This window comes from Dermacentor andersoni, chromosome 10, assembly GCF_023375885.2.
Source record: "Dermacentor andersoni chromosome 10, qqDerAnde1_hic_scaffold, whole genome shotgun sequence".
Taxonomy (NCBI): domain Eukaryota; kingdom Metazoa; phylum Arthropoda; class Arachnida; order Ixodida; family Ixodidae; genus Dermacentor; species Dermacentor andersoni.
Window position 1 is genome coordinate 133328557 of NC_092823.1, and position 20986 is coordinate 133349542.

The 20986-nt window shown below is 46.3% G+C and overlaps 1 protein-coding gene across 1 annotated transcript in view; it reads left to right on the forward strand.

The window, feature by feature from the left end:
* The window catches only part of FBXO11 (F-box protein 11), a 49245-nt gene that overhangs the window by 7386 nt on the left and 20873 nt on the right, over positions 1-20986 (forward strand). The window contains exons 3-7 of the mRNA XM_050192814.3: positions 512-730; positions 3327-3637; positions 7687-7971; positions 8433-8651; positions 18365-18772. Of these exons, the coding sequence (XP_050048771.1) occupies positions 512-730; positions 3327-3637; positions 7687-7971; positions 8433-8651; positions 18365-18772 (1442 nt within the window). The remainder of the gene's footprint in view (positions 1-511; positions 731-3326; positions 3638-7686; positions 7972-8432; positions 8652-18364; positions 18773-20986) is intronic.

Genomic DNA, 20986 nt, shown 5'->3' on the forward strand with positions numbered 1-20986 from the left:
ATGATTCACATGAGAATTCTGATAAGGCCCTTGTGGCATGCCTTGTCACCTGTAGTAAGGAATGCTGAGGAAACCTACAGTACAGCTAGTGTTGGTAAATCATGCTGGTTTGCATGCCTCATACAGAAGTGTAATATTTATTGTGTTTACTTCCATCCTCCATGAACACGGCAGGGCGGTTCTGGTGGATCACATTAGGTGATGTCGATGTGTGCTGATTGGCTAAGCCGATGTAATTTGATGGCACACTTTACAAAAGCAATACTTCTAGATTAGAGTCACTGTTAAGATGCTTGTTGCACCAGTGCTGCAGTGTGCTGGATGTTATACCACACAAAAGTGAAATTGGCCCCAAAAGCTAATAACAACAAATAATACAAGCGTTTGCACATGCCGGTGTGTAGCTTTAAGGCCTGGATCTACTGCGTTTTCAAGCAGTAGCTTGCTTGCTGCTATAGAGTCTACCTAACCCGCACTGTGACATGAGGTGATTGTTGTGTGTGTGATGCAGCGGCTAGCGTGGAGCAGACACTGGTGAGCGTGCTGGGTGGCGTGTGCACGGTGGGGGGGGGACCTCAGGGCAGCACTGGTGGGGGCGGCCACCAGCCCCCCTACGACCTGCGGCGCAAGCTGCCCCACGACGGAGCGCCCCCGTGCCCGCTGCCGCGCAAGCGCCAGCGTCGCACCCCGTCTTCCTCCCAGGGCGCCTCCTCCTCCTCCTCCTCTGAAGGTGAGAATGCACATGTTACAACATAGCAAAGCTTGTTGTTGGTCCATTTGGTGCTTTGATGTGCCATGGGTTAGCCGGTGTGAGGAATACGGAGAAGAACAAGGCATTTCTTGGTGCCTGTTTTTGTTATTGAATTACCCACATTCTTCACACTGGCTAATCCATGGAACACCCTAGGTTACACTTGTGCCAAAACTCCAATAAATCAGGGTTGTAGTGTTTCTGCAAAACCCTTGAATATTAAATGAGATGAGACAAGGGTTCTCAGAAGGGTGGAGACTTAAATTGGCCAACAATGGGTGATCAAGGGAAGCCTCTGCATGGAGCTGTTGTCTTAACCTGGTGACCTACCCTTCATGAAGACGAGTCTGCTTGTTCAAACTCCAAGCTGGGGCCTGCTTTGTTATCCTGCGATTGATTTTCTTGAATGTGTAGGGATGCTGAGTCTCACGCGTTCCCTGATGTTTTTTGCCCCGCATGGCTCTCACGTTTCCTGTAATCTGGCTTCTCCCCATAGCTGAGCATTACAAGAGATGGTATGAGTGTTGCGCTGCTAACTCCACCTAATGGCAGGGTTAGTCAGGCGCAAGAGGGAGTAGGCTTAGGATCGGTGAGCAGCGTGGACCTTCCGTGCCTGTGCCAACCCTTTTCGTGGGACCGTCCCAGGAAAGGCTTGGGAGCAGTTAGGACACCGGATTAGAGGACATGATCATTCGAATGCACTACCATTCGCGTGTACGGTCACACAAATGATGCATCGTTGGCATCTAGCATGCGGGTGAACATATTCACTCGCTATCCAGTTGCAGTTAGTCAGACTTCCTTGATTTGTCACGCACCCATCAGCATGTTCTGAGGATAGCAATTTGGCGAGCAGGCATTTGTGTATGAAAGGTGCAATAAACACTCTTGTGATTGTTTGCACTATTATGTTATCGTTCCTTTGTCCCAAGGGCATGTGTGAGAGCCCCACAAATGTCAGTGTTATCTTCAAGGCCTTGAAAATAGTCAACTGTTTGGAGGAAATCTTTATGGTAGTTGTTTGCCTGCCTCTTTCGTGTCTGATCTGTTACATATTTCTTAGCAGTGAATTTTGTACCAACGCACCCAGCTATGGGCAGTTTATTTGGACATTTGGCCGCAAGGTTAGTGCAATCCATAAATCAAGCGAATACTACCTGGTCAGCACAAACTTTGTAGAATTTTATGCAAGTTTTCTCACTAAGTCTTTCTCGTGTAATTTCTTTTTTGTTTGTGATAAACATCATTTGCTTGATATTCACGACAACTTTCTCAAGTTGTCCCACATGGTATTTCTGCTGTAGTCCTTCAAACTCTGACCTTGTGACAATGTTGCATCTTGCTTTTTTTGCCTTTTCATTCTGTAGATAGGTTGTGCCAAGACGGTCACTTTCTTGAAGTGCTGGTATGACAAAAGCATGACCTTATTCTGAATTGCTTGCCCTCAGCTTATTTCTAGCACTTGAAGCTGTAAATGATGTTTGGAACAGGAGTTTGCGATGTCATGTGCAGATCTTTCTTCACAAGAGATACTTATTCAGAGATACGACAGATACGCTGGGTGTAGGCTCTCTTTTTTTTAATCTGTGCTGCATGTCTGGTCATTCATAAACTCCTGTCCAGGTACAGGCCAGCCACCCCCGAATTCATGCGCAGTCTCTATCTATAAGCACTCTTTGTTTGATACAAAGGTGGTGACAAAGTGCAACTCTGTAACAGGAAACGGCCCTCACTGCTTTTACTAGCAGGCCTTTGAGGCCTATTCAAAGCAGCGTGTACTCTATCCATTACAGCTAATTACATTGACTGATTGATTGAATTCCTTTATTGAAACAGATGGCACTGTGGCTTCAGTGTGTAAAAAATAAAATAAAAATAAAGCATATTTCAGATGTGGCGGTCAACGCCAGTCAAACGTGAATTCCCTCAAGGAGATTAGCCTGAAGGAAATTATTATGTGGAGCAATCTGCCTTTAAACCTGTGACATTTTATCCTGCTGTGTCTGATGCGCTGCGAAGAGTGTCTGAAAAATGGCTACCTTGTTAAAACCTTGTTGGAGGCATTTGTTTGTACGACTGGTACTTTCTGTTGAATTGCATGCAGAATTGTATGATGGCATCTCCTGTTTTACCAACATACTACTCGTGTATTTTTTCCTTAGTATTGCTTGCTAAGTACTGGCAATGCTAAGGGCATTTTCACTAGCCTTAGGTGAATTGCTGAGGAGATATTGGTGTGCTAGTTGGGTGGCCACTTATTGTTCTAAAAGCAATGTACTTGGGGACTCTAGTACAAACACAAAAGCAGACAAACGCAAGTGCAACGAAAGGTTTATCGCTGTGTGAGAAGCTTTTACGTCCGTGCTTGCGCTGTATTCAAGCATGAACACAAATGCGTCTCTCAGCAATAAACCTTTAGTTGCAGTTCAGCACTTGGGTTTGCCTGGTTTTGTGTTTGTTCCCAAGTGTGCTGGCTGTCAGAACATGTTTGGAGAATTTCTTGCCTCGTAGTTTTAGTGAGGCCGAGCGGAAGAGTATGAGTCCGCTCACGTTGGCAGCTTCTCTTGTGGTGCAGATGGGAGCAGTGCGGCACACTACCTCCTGCTCGAGGTGCCGGACGAAGTGCTGCTCACCATCTTCTCGTACTTGCTGGAGCAGGACCTGTGCCGGGTGGCACAGGTGTGCCGGCGCTTCCACGCCATCTCCAATGACACGGAGCTTTGGAAGACCCTGTACCAAAACGTGTTTGAGTATGACCTGCCCCTCTTCCACCCGGCACCGTGCAAGTTTGAGTTTGTGGCCCCTGAGGAGGCTGACTGTCCCAACCCCTGGAAGGAGAGCTTCCGGCAGCTCTACCGCGGCATCCATGTACGGCCGCACTTCCAGGTGAGCTTCTCCCTCGCGATATTTGTGCTTTGTTTGCTTTGGGCTGGCTGGTTTGTTGTGAGACTGAACAGAAACTAGATGCCGTAAACCCGGACAGTAAAAGGAACTCATATTGTGAAAAAAAATTCATATTTTCAGCTTCTCATTGTCAGGGAGCCATCCAGGTAAATAAATTAGGCACAGTTATTCAACATATTGTTGCTTAATGCAGCGGATCAGTTAGGTTTTGCAGTCCACATAGAAATTATAGGAGACTATGCATTGAGCAACACTGGCACCAGGGAAGCATGGCACTATCTTCAAGGTGTACGGGGTCTTGTGCCTTTCATTGAAATACAGGGCTAGCATAAATGATTTATTCATTTTGGAAAGGCTATATTTTCAAAAGTATTACATGTACACAAATGAAAGATACATGAAAAAGAACCACAAGCTCTCCAAGTTTGTACACCCTCTACAATTATTCAATATGTGCCCCTTTGGCGACAAGACACATGTCCAGACGATAACCAAGCTCATTCTGTACATTTTGTAGCATAGTCCTGTCAATTGTCTGCGCTGCAGCACTGATGCATTCTTTGAGCTGGACTGAGGATTGCGGTAGTGGGGGTAAGTTAAAGACCTTGTTTATGTATCCCACATTGGATTCTGATTGACATCAAGAAGGTAGAGAGTTGAACCCACTACCTTTGGCATTAATTAAGGCAAAGTGAATTAAGGGGAGACGCGGGTCGAAAAACGGCGATTTTCATCAGAAAAGTCAGTTTTATGTTTTTGACTGTTTCAGCAAGATTGATCCCTCCACTTTCACATATAAAGAAATCAGAGCCGTAAATGATTGGGAAATTATAAATAAACTCGGTGAAAGCACCCGAGGTGGCGAGAAAAGGTGCAAATCTGGCCCATTTTCCAGCGCGTGATGCGTCAAATCGCGGCGTCGCAAGCTATTGGGCTTGTGCAAGGCAGTAGGCCTACGCTTTTTCTCTCCGAGGTCGGCTTTGCCGCGTCACAATCTCCCCGAGAAGTAATAATAAAAACAACATTTCACCGCCAAAACCGAGCGCTTTCGCTGGATTTCTAAATCACGTGGTGCGATTCCGGCCACGCCATTTGCTGCTAGCGCGCGACGCGGCCGCAGGTTGTCTGCTCTTTCTGCGACGCGCCGCTCTCTCGACGTGTTCCCAGGCTTTCAGGCATTTTTCTGCTCCTTGTTTCGATGGATCCCGTGAAGAAACGCGATTTTCGATCTCGAAAGTATCGGTCGAAGCACAAGTTCAAGGGGACTCGCCGCAAAGTCAAGCGGCGTGCAATGGAGACGTCCGCGGCAGCTAAGCCTAACCTAGGTGACGGCGACGCTTTCGACGGTTCAGAGCCGGCCGGCCGCTCGAGTTTCGTTGACAGCGCATCGGAGAAAAAGTAGATAATCTTCGACAATCAAGATAGGAGCGGCGAGGAGACGGCAAGCACCTTTATCTGCGAGATCGGCGTCGGGAACGTGAGCGCCGCGGCATGTCCGGCGTGCGGACGGCGCGGTCTTTTTATCCGTGAGTTGGCTAAAAAACGGAAACGACTCGCGTCGTTTTTGTGGTTGTGTTGCAACAATGCAGCGTGTACCACGTCCGTTATCTCGTCAACGTATTCGTCGCGGCGTGCATCTCCGGTAGACGACGCTAACGGTGGAGCGCGCCCTTCGGCCAGCCCAAGAGAGAGTTTCGCCGTGAATATTAAGGCAGTGGTTGCGGCGCGTGCATTTAGAGCTGTACACAATCAACTCGTCCGATTTTGTGCAGTTCTTGGTTTACCAAAACCGATGCACCATAAATCGTTTACCGCCAAACAAAGAAAGTGCACCTCGCTGCTACAAAAGCAGTGGCTGAACTTGGAGTTGGCTCGGAAAGTAACAGCGCAGGAAGTGGGTCAGCATGGTGCTCACGAAGACTCTATGAGAGAACAACATATGCGCTGGTGAATTCTAAAGTAGTGAACTGGATCTAGATACCCTGGCCTGCATTATGTGCAATTTTGATATAGATTTCAGCTCTACAACACAAATAAAGAAGTTTTATAACTTTCAATCGTGTTTTTCTCAGCTTCATATTTCTGGCCAAACATGGCTTTTGTGCATGACATTTTATGTACTTATTGTGGTCCAATCAAGACCAAATTTGGTGTGCATCATCTTTAAGATGTGTAGAATGCACTGATCTAGATTTTAGTGCAACCAGTTTATTTTTAAGAATGGAAATGTTCAATACCTTTGGGTACCAGTCACTGAAAACGAAGCATCATATATGAAATTCTCTCAAAATGTTGCCTGTCAAGGGAATTGCATTATCTTGCTTATTAGCACTCAGTGGAGTGTTAGGGACAAGAAAAGCCACTTTGCACTGCTATATCATGCCAACTGCTAGGTCCAGTAGCTGCACAAACATGCACTGTTTTTCACTTATGCATGGCACTTAGGACATGAAAGCATAAAGCTATCCTAAATCTAAGAACAGATTTGTAATGAGGATATCAAGCTATATAAGTGGTACAATTTTCATTTGTCTAGCATTAATATTAAAAAAAAAAGGTTTCTGAGGAGCGTCTCCCCTTAAGGCACAGTTAATTAAGACAAAGTTATAACCCTTTGAGGGTCGATTTTTTTCGACATGGTGCGATCGCCCAGGGTCGATTTTTTTTATTGCAGATTTCAATTCTTCTTAGGGACTTACTTCGAAAAATATTCCCCGCAATTTTTCTAGGGTGACCGTAAAGTGAGAAAAAAATATTTTGCGTTGGTATATATGTACTCTTCCTTCATGAATAACAACTATAATAAAGGAAATAAACTTATAAGAATAAAAAATTTGATGCATATTTATACACATAGTTCAAGGCCTTGAAAATGCGCACACGAGAATATTTCGCAAGACTCAAATGTTCCTGCTCTTACACTAATATCTAATATGTACATCCATAGCGTAACCGAACTGCGTAGGTGTGCGCACTCAAGAAAACTGTGTGGTTGTGTGCCCGTCAAAAAAGCAAAACGTGTGACAAACTTGCGCTAATCTTCACCTTATCGCCAACCAGCGGCAATTAGTTTTCGCAAGTGTCAAAAAAAAAAAAAAGAAGAAAAAAAAGCAGCGGAAACGCATGCACAGCGGCATCCTTCCTATGCGCGCCCCTGTTAGTACTGAACGAGCGAAAAAGAGGCGGTCGCCCTTGGAGCGATTAGTAACGAGATAGCCATCAGTTTTGCAAGCGCAAGAAGTCGAAACTGCCTGTGAAAACAAAAGCCGAAACACCACCCGCCCGCGCGCACGCCAATGCGCGGGCGGTACTATATAGACACGCGGGAGCGAACTAGGGCAAAAACAAAGGATGCAACAAAAACCGAGAGAGGGAGTTGCGCGAAAAAAATTCCCTATATTCCGACATAGCACATGACAGAAAAGAAAAAGTTAGGAAATTGGCGCTTTTTAAACGTACAGACAGCGCCGTAAATATACGGCGTGGACCATTTTCGGACTTGTTTGCGGCGCCGTATATTTACGTCATTTACCCTCAAAGGGTTAAGGCACTTGAACCCATGACTTTTGGTGGGAGTCGAACCCACTTGGAGATATGGGCAAACTGGCGATATCTCCAAGTTGGATTCCAGTTGCCTGGTGAGGGGCCCCATTAGATAGAGTTAATTAAGGCACTTGAACCCATGACCTTTGGTGGGAGAAAACAATAGGAAGCAACAACGCATTATAATGAAAATGTCAAGTAATGTAATGAATGTCTAGTGAGAAGGCAGGCTTCATCTTCATCCTATTTAGCATATGCTTGTTGCACTGTAGAATTACCCATTTAAATTGATGTTGCATACAAGAGGAAGTCCTAATTGAACAGTGTGAACAAAGCTTTTGTCTAGGAGCCGAAGCATGTCTTTTTTTTTTACTTCGGGTCAGCATCCCCTTCTACATATGACTGACCTTAGTGGATGGAGCCTGTGTTAATTTCTGGTAGCCTGTGGTCTTGCTTGACCACTAATAATTTGGCTTCCTTCTATGCAGGCGCAGTACGACGGCCAGCCACAGAGGTATCGCGGCCGATCACTGAGCTACTTTGATACCATAGAGACGGCATTCAACTTCTGCGAGGATGTTGATCGGCCTGTCATCTTCGTACATGCGGGCACGTACAAGGGGGAGTTCCTCATCGTTGACACCGGTGTGGCGCTGATTGGGGCAGCGCCTGGCAATGTTGCTGAGCATGTCATCCTCGAGCGCGACTCGGACTCAACGGTCACCTTTGTGGAGGGTGCCCGTGGAGCATACCTCGGATACCTGACGCTCAAGGTGAGTGGTGGCTGCAGTGCCCGGATTTCAGAGTGAATTTTCAGAGCAGCTGTTGGGGGAAAAAAGCGCGAAATGGAACTTTCCTAAAATGTTCGAGAGAAGAAAAATAGGCTAGCTCGTTAAAACCACTGGATAGACTCCAGTGCCCTTTATAACCTGTTGCCATATGTTGTGCTAGGAACTTCTTCTGTAACTCGTGTTCTTGCAGAAATGTAAGAATGCTTCGCCTCACCTGATTTGTTCTGTGTTTGGTTTCTTCATGTTTTATTTGCCAATATTGTAACACGACATAACCATGTTGAGTCATGAAATTAAAAGGTTGCATAGTGGTGGGAAAAGAAAGGCACAAAATTATATTGTGTTCATGTTTGCATGCCTGCCTCCCCGCACCATGTGTTAGGAAGTTAGGCCGCTTCTATTGTTGGGAGCAGGTTATCACACTTCTCTTTTGTCTGCTTCAGTTCACGCCCGACATTACGTCGTCAGTGCCGCACCACAAGCATTACTGCCTCGAGATCAACGAGAACTGCTCGCCAACGGTGGACCATTGCATCATCCGGAGCACGTCGGTGGTCGGGGCAGCCGTGTGCGTCAGCGGGACTGGTGCCGAGCCCTGCCTGCGCAGCTGCGACATCTCTGACTGCGAGAATGTGGGGCTGTACATAACTGACTATGCCCAGGTGAGATCGTTCTTCCATAGTGCAGATCACAAACAGGATTGGACAGCAAGGGAAAGTGAACATGGCAAGCATGCAATCAATTATCTCTAAGCACTGTTAACATTGTTGGAAAGTGCTAGTTTGGCACTTGATGTATGCTTGGTGAATTCACATTCTTGCATGTTTGTATGCATCCCTTATTTTGGTAATCTTTCATCACTCTCTTGCTCCATCCCATTTCTCCTTTCTCTATTTGGAGTGGCATGCTAGCTTACAACTTTTCTACCTTTCCTATACGGTAGACTTCAGTTAACTTGACTTCAGTTAATTCAAACACGACAGGAGGTCCCGGCAGGCACCCATACATTTCTAAGTTCCCAAACCTTCGTTGTTTCTACCTCAAAATTGGCCTTTGCCGGATAATTGAAACTTGGCTGGTCAGCTTTGCTGCAATATATCTGTGTTATGCGGCGAAGCGTATGCAGATTGTGGCGGTGAAGCATACCAAACACGAAAAGGTGGCACTGTCACAGGACTACAGTCGAACCCGGCTATATCGAACTCGCCAAAAAACGCCTATCAGTTCGATATAGAGCATAATTCGATATAAGCCTGCTAAATAATTGGATGTCATAAAAGCACATACCATTTATAATATCACTTTTATTGATGAAACTAGCTTAGTTTCGCACGAAATAGTCCTGCATTTTCTTCTGCTTGGGCAATTTCGCTGCGTGCGAGGCACGCACTTTTCCACTTCGTTTAAGGAGTCGGAGCAGCTGAGGCCGCAACATTCCGCATTCGCGCAGAAGCACCGGACTATTGCGAGCGCACCAATCACTTCGGAGGATGTGGGCCAAAGACGGTCGTTGCTTTCGTCGTCGTGCCCATTTTCACTTGTGCTCGGCACGATGTCGGCAATGTAGTCTTCGTTTGAGGGCTCTCCCGTGGCCGCGACACCATCATTTGCGCTCACAAACTCGTCCACCGTTGATTCGTCAACAGCTTCCGCAAATTCTGACAGCTCGCTCCAAACTTCGGCAACAACGGCAACGGCTTCGTCGCAATAATCAGAATTTACAGTCATCACCGAGCACGCGGAAGTCGGTACGGCTGAAGCTATTTTGGATGAACCGCTCGTACACGGCCGTGCGTACGCGTCGGGCGCCACGGGCACTACGGGCACCGGGTCGCGAGTTAGGCCGCTTTAGCCCTAATTTCCCCCTTCAAAATGGTGCCGAGAGTGCACCTCGGAATCTTGTACGTTGCGGGGACATCCGACTTGTCACCGCGTTCGACCCGATTTATGATTTCGAGCTTCACGGCGAAAGGCGAATTCCGCCGCTTCATCACGGCAACACTGCGGGACACGGAGGAAGGAAACTAAGGAGAGGCCCTACCCCCTCCGCGCGCTAGGAGAAAAGTGTGGCGGAAATGACGTAGTAGGTTCTCATTTTTTTGCTGCTTTTTTATTTTTTTGTTGTATGGCCACGCCTTTTGGGCCACAATGACGGCGTTGTTATGCTTTTGAGCGCTCACACGCGTTGCTCTGGTAGGTTTCGGGCCGTGGCAAAGGCGCTGAGTGGGCGGGTTTGCGTTAGTCATTGTGTCTTGTTGCGCTGTGTTACCTGCACCGTGCTCTGCCAGATGTTGCGCGAGCGCGCGCGCTCCGTGCGCGACACCACGCCCAGCGCGGCGTGGTTTCACGAATGATGTAAACAAGAGAGGAGGGTGGCCCAAAAGGCGGAGCATCGCCATGAGCAATGCCAAATTCCGGCTTCACTTTTGCTTCACAAAGAGTGACGTCAGGGCCTCTCCTTAGTTTCCTTCCTCCGTGCTGCGGGAGAAGGCGCACACAATGAATCAGATAAGCAGCGAGACAACTCGCACTTTCGCCATCTTGCACGACGAGAGCACAAGAGCCTCTGATTGGCTGTCTGAGCAAGCGCTGCGGGCGGGCGGGCCAGGATCATTTTTTGTAGGGGGGTGTCGGCGGCTCCGAGGTAGCGCGGTCACGTAGGGAGAGCGGATGGATGGAGCGGCGCCGCCGGGTTTTCTCGATACCACGAGGGAAAGCCAACTTCCGGGGGGCACTTTCCGCCGCTTGACGTTCGATATATCGGGAGTCGCTACTAGTTTTGTTCGATGTAAGCGTAATTTTTGCTATATATACTCATTGTAACTATACTGTGTCCAGAAATTGTTCGATATATGGAATAATTCGATGTAAACGAGTTCGATATAGTCGGGTTCGACTAGTAAAACATTTATTAAATATACAGGTGAGCACACACCGTCTCCGGTCCTAATATGACCACCGAGCCACCTAATAAGCATGCTGGCAGCCATTCAGAGCTGTTTCTGATGTTGCTGTGGCAATTTGCGCCCTTGTTTTGCCCGCCATGCGTGTCTTGTATATGAGGCCGTTAACAGGGCCTAGTACACATTCCTTAATTATATGTGCACGCATGCACTGTGCACTAAGAAGTGAAGAAAAACGATCTGTGTTTAGGGAAAGCTAGTGAAAAGGAAGGCGGGAAGACGCAAAAACTCGGAAAGTCGAGGGGATGTTTAAAGCCAACAGAAGAGCGTGGGTCTATCTAAAGCTCTGAAGGCCTGCCAGCAAACTTGCTAGGCATCTCAGTGCTTGTACTGTGACCGGAGACGGCACAGGTGCGTGTTTAAATAATTGGAGGGACCCGAGTCTTTGGGACCAAAAATCAACCCAAAATTTGAATTTTCAATTTTTATTTCCCGTGTTTCTGACGCATTTCCGCGCCTATCTCCGAAATTTATTTACAAAATACCGTGTAGTTCTTCCGTTGACGTGATCTAAATATGCGAATCCGCAAGTGTTGCTCTTTAAGGGGGGAGGCTACACTTGAAATACAACTTTTTTATTTGTGGACAGATCTGAACGAAATTTTCACACTTTGTGTATTTTAATATGCAGATTCTAAAAATATAATTAATTTCCCCATAGGATAAGTAGTTTCTGTTATACTCTAAAAGCATTGTATAAGCTGGGTCCTTTGTTTGGAGGAAAATTAGCATCTACACAAAAAACCCTAACACAGTAATTTGAGTATAAAGACTATCTAGAATGTTCAGGGAGTGCCATAAGGTATTAATTAATGTTCTAGGCTAATCTGAGCAAGAGTTAGAGCTCATCAAAGTTGTGAGAAAAAAACGCCATCTTGACATGTCAAGCATGTGACCCATTTCAAAAACTTTTTGAGAAGAGTACTGCTTTGAAAAGGTGCATATTGCTTACTGCATACATTTCTCTTTCTGGCAAAAAAAAAATTATGCTGGTAGCTCAAATAGGACAGAAGCTATTTTACCTCCAAAATTGGAAATCTGTCAGAATTGTTGTTTTGAGAAATCAAGGAAAAACATTCTGCAACATCTTTATTGAGAACATGCCAATAAAATCTCAAGGAAATTCACCAGGGGCATAATCTGGATGCACCCTATCTTTATGCCGCTTTTTGGCTAGCTTCCTTGCGCTCAAAGAGGCTTCTCGCTTCTTGCTGGAGTTAGCACTTCGATGGCAGTCTTTCTCATTTGCTCGCTGAGATGCAGTGCCAGGAATATTCATGTGTAGCTGCTGTAGAATTGCAGTGGACGCAATCAGGTTCCCAGTGTTGAAGCGTAGGACAGCTTCCCCAACAGCAGCTTGCACGGCAAAGAGAGATGCATGCTGTACCTATGAGACACTCCAAATCACTGAGTGAAGGCTCTCATTCGAATTCTGTGTCTTGCCTCGCTGGTATCTCTGGAGCAGGGATTTTTCAGATAGCCGCGTATATACAGGCAGCATTGCTTCTGCCACATGTTCTGGCAAGTTGTAGTGGTGCCTAGGTTCAGGCTCTCCCTTTGCTCTCGCAGCATTGTGACGACAGAACATTGTCAGAACACTGCCGAGTGCCCGTACTCCTTGGCGGGGTCCTTGAAAGCATCACCACTATCTAGCCGCACCCGGGACACAGCACGAGTGCAAGGAACTCTTGTACGACGGATAAATCCACGATTGCAAATTCAGTTCCGCTGTCGTTGACGTCCTCTCTCGTGTCGACACCCAGCAGCGTGAACTTTCGTTCCATTGCAGACTGCGACGCCAGGCACGTTTTCCGGCGCTCGCTGCGCGCTCGCTACTTTCTTCAGTCGTGAAGGAAACGGTGCCTGCACGATCTCTGCCAACACGCGTGGCGTGGGCGGACGAAGTGTTGACGCTAGACGTGCCGGTTTGCAGCTCGGAACTCGATCGGGTAGAATGTCCAGGCAGACCAGCAACCGGCAACTCGGCGAGTATGACAGGCCTAGCCGCCTTCCGTCGCGCATTCCACAGCCGCTTGACGCGTAGTAGCCTTGAGACGACGATCTTTTCCAGCCATCCGAGCACCTTATCAAACGTCGTCGCGAAGCAAGCGGCTGAACAAACGTAGACGGCGGCGCAATGAAACCAGAGATAAACAAACGTAGCGAAACGCGAGAGCGGTCAAGCGCGCGCCAAAGAGCGCCGGACCAATAGGAGCGAGGCGCGCGGGGGGTGTGCGCGCTTTGGCCAATCGGCAGCACGGACGCATCCTTCAGAAAAGACGCGATAGCGTCGGTTTCCCTTCACCGACGCCATTTTGAACGGGCGCAAACTGCGCACAAAGAAAACAGCTTCAAAACAAGCAAGATGGCGGCCATCGGCCACCGCGTTCGCAAATGGCGACGGCGCGAAGTTTGAACATTTTTGACCAGATATATCTGATTTCGCGTACACCCTGGCGCCTTTATGCGCGATTTTTTATTATTTTCCGATTAAATTTAGCTTCTAGATTTCGCGGAGGGATTCTTGAATGTATAAACGTAGCGAAAATGCACTTTTCCGAAAATGGACTTTTTTGTGATTTTTTGCCGTTTCAAGACCCGCGTCCCCCCTTAAATTGGGGATAGATCGTGCCCGATTTTTGTCGCGCTTAACTTGTTAACTATGCGCTCTGCCAGCGCCATTTTGGTATCTTCGAAAGCTCACATTTCTGGATTTCTTTGTCAGTCGGCAACATTGCCGGCGCTGCGGTCACAAAAAAAACAACAGAAAAATAAATTTGTGGCGCATGCTATTATTGGCCAGTTTGAGCATGTGACCAAGATGGCGAGTCATGATTGGCTCCAAGGACCACGAGCGCTCAAATGATGAAAACAGCCACCATTTTGTCTTAGTCTCGCGATTGTGATGCTGGATATGCTTGAGGTTCGACAAAGTTGTGTTCCCTAAATCGTTACGGGCAGAAATGTACGAGACGCACTAAACTACCGAAAGCGATTCCGTCTTCGCAGTCGGCACAGGATACCCGGCAGCTTGCCGCTGAAGCAGTACTGCTGCCGAACGTCGATGCCTCACTACTTTGCCAGATCACACATATCCGTGATTCCGCTACACTCGCGTAAGAATTGAACACTGCTGTCGTAACTGAAGAGGAAGTGGACGAGATGAAGAGCACGTGAGAAAGCTACGCTCGGTAAGATTGCATCTACAACGGCCACGGAGCAAAAGATTCTGTGTTTTGTTGAAGATCCGACCGCCGATAGTGTAACAGCCTCGGTTGCGAAGTCCGCTACTCCGAACGTTGTCGTCAACTTGCATCAGTGAACAATCTTCGCGGCGTTTTCTCGTGTGATACTTGCTGTAGTTCTGTGTAGTTGGTGCGGAGCGATCAGGATTACGGTCTCGCTACTAAACTGACTGTGGTTTGCGAGATCTGCGGTGAAGCTGCGTCGGAACGGAGCTCGCGGGGAATTGAGGGCCCGGAAACGTATAATCCTTTTGAAGTGAATGTACTCGCTGTGCATGCTATGTCGTCGACCGGCAACGCCCAAATGGCCATTAGCTGTCAAGTAATAAGCTCAGGCTGTGGGTGGAGCCTGCGAAAGAGTGCACCCTACCCTCACTGCTTGCAAACCCATGCCTTTTGCTATTGAGAGGCTGGCTTTCCTGCAAAGCTTAGACGTCCAGTAGGTAAGCGTGTTTTACAGGTGAAGCTTCGCCAGCAGCATTAAATTATCGCAAAATTAAGCACAAAATTAGGCACAATTTCTTAGATTAGACAGAAATAAATGCTAAAGCAAGTTTTGCTGCTGCACAGCCAGCAATATATTGGATTTGTTTTGTATATTCGTATCCAATCGAATACGCCAGCATTTTCGAATACCTAGTTTTCGTATTGAATACAAGTAATATTACAAGTAATACAAGTAATTATTGAATACAAGTAATATTCAATAATATTCGAAATTTTCTAATACTCGCACACCCCTACTTTTAAAGCAATACTGCCAAGCTTGTTCTTGCATTCTTTCACCGAATAATTATACAATTCGACTCGCTGGATAAATAGATCAGTTATATCTACCGATCAGGATCGAATCAACGAAAGTCTACTAATGAGTCATCCTCCAAAGTATGTCACCAAGTCCTGTCATTCGTCGCAGGTTGCAAATTGTTGGCATTGGCAACACAGCTTGGTGCCTTTAGCAGGTTGCGGTGCTGTCGCGAAGCTGCGTGGCTTCGAGTGCAGGTTCTTTAGATAAATGAAATCACAATGGTGAGAGTCATCGGAAACGACGAATCAACTTGAAAGGCGCACTACAAACAAGATATAATTAAAGCACACAGGCCAAACGAACAGAAAACGCACAGAAGAGAGCTGAAGTTCATGCATGTGTTCAAGGTACACAAAAAAGTGTTCACCAGTGAAGTGGGCACGATGTATAGTTGGGCGATGAGTGCGCGAAGAGCAGGTTGGAGTATGTATGTCCTGTGGGTGGAGGGAGCTCGGCACGGCATCGATCCTTGTGTATGTTAGAAGCAGCTGGACGTCCTGTCGAGTTTCACTGGCCAGAGCTTGACTGAGGTATTGGAGACACCAGATAGGCCTGGGCTTGATGCCCTTTCGCTGTTCGCCAGCCGCAGGCTTCAGGAGTAACTAGATGAAACGCCTGCATCCAAGTGGGAGTATGTTGTGACCAAAGGCTAAAGTGGCCGCTACCCCCTTGGTCCCGGACGCCATCTTCCATCTCCTGCTGCGTCTTCCATGATCGCCGGCTTGTTACCGAATACTCTTTTCTTCTTTCTTTTCCCACTCTCTGTGGAGGCTGCTGATTGGTTCCAATTCTCATGTAGCCTCGTGCCGCAGCTGTGCATTGTCTTCTTCGACGATTCTTGTTGGGAGCACTTGTACCGTCATCTTCTGGTCAACAAGTACTGTACCTGCGCGCATTATGACAGGTGTGTATATAAATAAGTGAGTGGCAGTAATTACAGTAGGATCTCATTGATATGATCCCATTACGTACAATTTCCTGGCGCAAGCGCTCGTGATCGTGAAGACAGAAAATGAGCCAATACACTTACGCTTCTTTTTTACCGGTTTGTCTGTTCCCACAGTGCACAATCTTTAGGCACCAATGTTTCTACATCGCCCAGCTGTGATTGTATGATATGTTTTCGGGCCAGTAGATCCCGTGTATGCAAGAAAAGGCGCGAGATGCGCCCCATCGAGAACAGTAGTTGCCTGCTGCAGCAGCTATAGCCGACAACCTTATTGCAACAATCATCTTCACCCATCTGTTTCACAGCATGTGTGGTGTAGTGCCATTGGCACAATTTCAATGGTGACAACAGAAACGCACCGCCATTCCCTGCTGCAGGCAGTGCGAAGTGAGCATCATGTGTCACCTGGCAGCTCGATTTAGTTTTCTCGTTGTCAGTAGGCAATATGAAAACGTGTGTCTCGGGTCGCTCAGGCCCCTATATCTCGGCTCGTGTCGGCATCTCCTGCCGCAACAACTGTGTTTACTTGAATCTAACGCACAATTTTTTTCTGATAAAATGGGTTCAAAAATTGTGTGCATGTTAGAATCGAGTACGACCCTAAATCTGTGTTACCATATCTCCATCGGGGTATCAAAATGGCCGCCTCATACGCGATTCGAGCAGCTGCCCTAGCTTCCTCCATGTGCTGCAGTATGTGCGCTTAGGCAGTGCTTCCTTTGGGTTAGGTTAGTGCACCATCCGGCTTCCCGTTTTCTGCATTTTCTCTATCAGCATGGAAGTGCCAACTGCAAAGACATGCCGAGTTCATCACTATGCCACAATTAAAAGGTATGCAGTCACGTGTGTGGAGACGGACGGAAATCAGGCCGCATCATGGGTGTTTGGAGTTCCCGAAACTTGCGTGCGGGACTGGCGCAAACAAGAGAGGCTTTTCTACACTGGTGGCTGCTACGTACGGCCCCTATCGTGGCTACGTGGCCCCTATCTTGAAATCGATCTGCGACTGAAACAAGAGTCTACACATCTAAGCGCACCGTGCTGTGTTCTTGTCGCTTAGTTTGTGTTGAAGCGAGAGGCCGCACAAAGGTCCATTCCTTTGCTCCTGCTATCGCACTTTCTCACTCCAGTGTTTCGATACAGTTTCCGCGGTTATCGAGTGAGACGTGTTCATGTTTGCTTGTGCGTGCGTGACACCATGCTTGTTAGTTTAGCTAGTAAGTCAATGTTTAAAAGATTATGCGGCTGATAAAACTACTATACTTACTTTTTGTATAGCTGTCTACTAATTTGCTATCGCAATCGATGCTTTGCCTTTCGGCCGAAACTGCAACTTTTTTTTATTTATCGCAACTTTAGCATATTTGGAGTAAATCTATAATTTTCCAAATGAGTGAAAGTTGTATTTCTGTATGAAAGAATTAGTTGCACGATACTGTAAAGGACTTTTCTTTTTTTCAGGTCACAGCAAACGGGTACGCGTTACAATCGAGTGGTTTATTTATGTGTTTATTATTATTATTATTTTGGTCACAAAAGCGGGTGCGTGTTAGAATCGAGTTAATACAATATTTGGCAGGCCGGGTGGGCACATCAAAACTTCTCGCCAAAATGCCCCGCTTGAAGCTGTTGACTCAGGCTAAATTCGAGCTGCGCAAATGTATGCTTACGGTTACCGAAGCCGCAAGAACAGCAACAGACGTTTCAGGCTGCTTCTGGCCCCACCAGTACGGCGCACAACGCTTTGCATAACGTACATGTCAACTACAGTTGAGTTTGTCAGATTTTTTAGTGATTCCAGATCATATTGTATTAATGTTCCCAGTTAGTATGTTTTCTTTCTCCACCTTTCATTTCTTCAAAATCTATGAACGAGATACGGTAGAACCTCATTATAACAAACGCAGATATAATGCAGTAAAATCTAAAGCTCATTAATTTTTCTTGCTAGCATAAATGGGCATGCATTTAACTACTGGGAATAATGAAGTTATTTGTGTATTAGATGCAAATTCATTATAATTAGGTTCAACTCTTACGGTTTAGAAGTACAATTGGGGCTGTATTCTCAATTGATCACTTTCAGGATGTTTTCACTCTTGTTTGATGTGGCATCTAGTGCAATGCTTCATATGAGCGACGGGTATTCTGGCTGCTGTCTTAGTAGCCTATAAGTGTTTGCAAGGCAAGAGGTTGTTGCATACACTTCACAAATTGTGACGTGTGTTATGTTTATTGGTTACGGTAAAAAAACAGGGAGATATCAGTGCAACATGACACCGCAAAGGCAGACAGGCATCATAGGCAAAATTTTCATCACAAGTAGTACTTCCTTTCTGTGCAAGGGAAATGATTAGTCTAGGCTGATAAGCAAAATATATTTCCTGACCTACTTGTGCTCTTGGTGCAGGGCATCTATGAAGAGAACGAGATCAGCCGCAACGCACTGGCAGGCGTGTGGGTCAAGAACCATGCCAACCCCATCATGCGGCGCAATCACATTCATCATGGTCGCGACGTTGGCGTGTTCACCTTCGACAATGGCCTGGGCTACTTTGAGGCCAACGACATCCACAACAACCGCATTGCAGGCTTTGAGGTGAAGGCAGGTGCTAACCCCACGGTGGTACGCTGCGAGATCCACCATGGCCAGACTGGGGGCATTTACGTGCATGAAAGTGGCCGGGGTCAGTTCATGGAAAACAAAATCCACTCCAACAACTTTGCCGGCGTCTGGATCACGTCGCACTCTAACCCCACCATCCGCCGCAACGATATCTACAATGGCCACCAGGGTGGCGTCTACATTTTTGGCGAGGTGGGTCTTTGTGTGTGATTAATGTACCGAACTGTGCATGTCACTACTGCATGATTGAAACTGAAAGTAGTGAACCGACGGAACTTCAAAGCATAGAACACCCTACTCTACCTGCAAGGAATTATAATATTATAATATTAATATTGCTGCTATAGGAATTAAATTTGTAGGTGATATGTAATTTAATTTGCTTGATGCAAATATGTAATTAGTTTTTCTCTATATAATGAGAAAAATATTTTCTAAAAATTTTCCTGTTCCCATGTTTCGGGATGACTGGCAAAATATTTTTTGCAATAAGAAATGTAAAAGTTAAGTGAAAATATAAATATTCCTGAATTTAAAATAGTGCAGTAAGCATTGTCACATGTTTCTACCTCTGTTCTATCCAAACTTATAAAAGCTCAAAGTTGTAACTTGACATGCGATATATATATATATTTTTACCTTCCTCAAAATTTCAATATGTTTCAATGTGCAGAAATGTAGTATTATAGACTTACTGCACTACCTGGGAGCCTAGCTACTATCAGATAAAGCAAAAGTTATTCAAATTGGATGATTAGGCAAGTAACTATGCCTCCCGGAAAATTGCTGATTACCAAAAAAAAGCGTGTTGAGAAAAGTGGAAAAACTATGCATGAAATTGTCATAGCCAATGGCTCAGAAGGCTCTAGGGGAATAATCTGGATGGGGATTTCCTCGCTGCCGAGAACATTCGCTTTCTCTCCACACTAATATTGCGACGACAATCCTTTTCAGGGGAGACACTACTATTGATATAATATTCATTTTTTTGTCAATAATAATGAAACTTTCTAACCTTATTAAGATTTCTGTGCTGATTTCAAATATGTAATTCTTTTTCCAATAGGCCATTTACTTCTGAAGATAAATGAAATTCATTGTTCATCATTTGCAGAAACAAGAGAAAAATACCCGCGCTACAAAAATTCATATTGTCATATGCCTTGTACTAGAAAACATAAGGAACACAATGGTAGGAACACCTTTTTGATATAACTAATATTAGTAACTCTATAGCAATTCAATGTTTCCTGTTCCAGATGCGAGTTCCCTACTGTCTGATCTAAAGCAGAACTGAAAAATTTTAAAGCAGAAATTCTAAAATGCGTTCTTACCACTGTGTACTTTGCACACTTAGCTACAAGCCACAACAAGAATTATGGCTCTACCTGCCTCGAAGGCAGAGATTGCTGCCGCAAACCAGCAAACTGTCAAAAATCGGTGTTTTGAGAAAAGGAGAAAAAAAAGAAATACATTCACTTTTAATCAGAAGTGCAAAAATAATTTTGCAATATTTTGCAGTCAAAGTGGCCAACAGCCACCAGAAATGTAATTGCTCTGACCACGGCCACCCAAATGTGGCAAAAACATAGTTTAGCGCCATTCGCTGATTCCTGGTGGCTTGCATTGCGCGCGCGGCAAGGTTGCCATTCACGCGGGTCGAGCTCCACGCCGACACGATATCGCCGCAGCACACGCACGTGATAACGATCTTCATAGCGAGGCCATATTCCCGTTCGCTTTTGCCTACTGCGACGTTACCGCCGCACACCTTGCGCTTGGGAAATGACATTAGTGTGTTCACGGAGTCCTACTGACGATAGCGTTGACTGGTGCGGCTGCAGCGCCGTCAGCGCGAGTGAGCAAATCCAACTTCCGCTTTGTCGCTGGCGTTGACGCAAGAACTTGAAGTTTTTTTAGCATTCATCTCCCTCTGCAGCAAATCTGCACGCTGCAACATTGCAGTGTCACACCAAACGCGGCCGCTGTCCGGAACACCTCGTTGAGCTGGCTAGGCCTACTTCGGCATTGTCCGTGGCTTCGGCATCAGTTGCGGTTGGTGGTGGATGATGCGGACGATTATCGATGTTCTCCGAAGGAATGGAACGCTTTTATAAGTTATAAGCTGATTGCTTCTTCTTTTTGCTGAAGTTGTGCCTCGTGGCGAACTTCCCCGGTGGATCAGTCATCGTTGTGCATTTGTCATAAACCTACGAGACGCGCTGTCGTGTCGCCGGCGGAATGGAGCAGACAACAGGAACCTCGCACAGCCAACCACAGCACGTGTTTCTGGTCACGTGCGCTAGTTGACGAATGGGATCACGCGTCTGGACTTTTTTTCTTCCCGGATTTTAACGTCACCGGCGATCTGGCGGAGTCACTTTTGGTGGGAAATTGAAGAAGAAA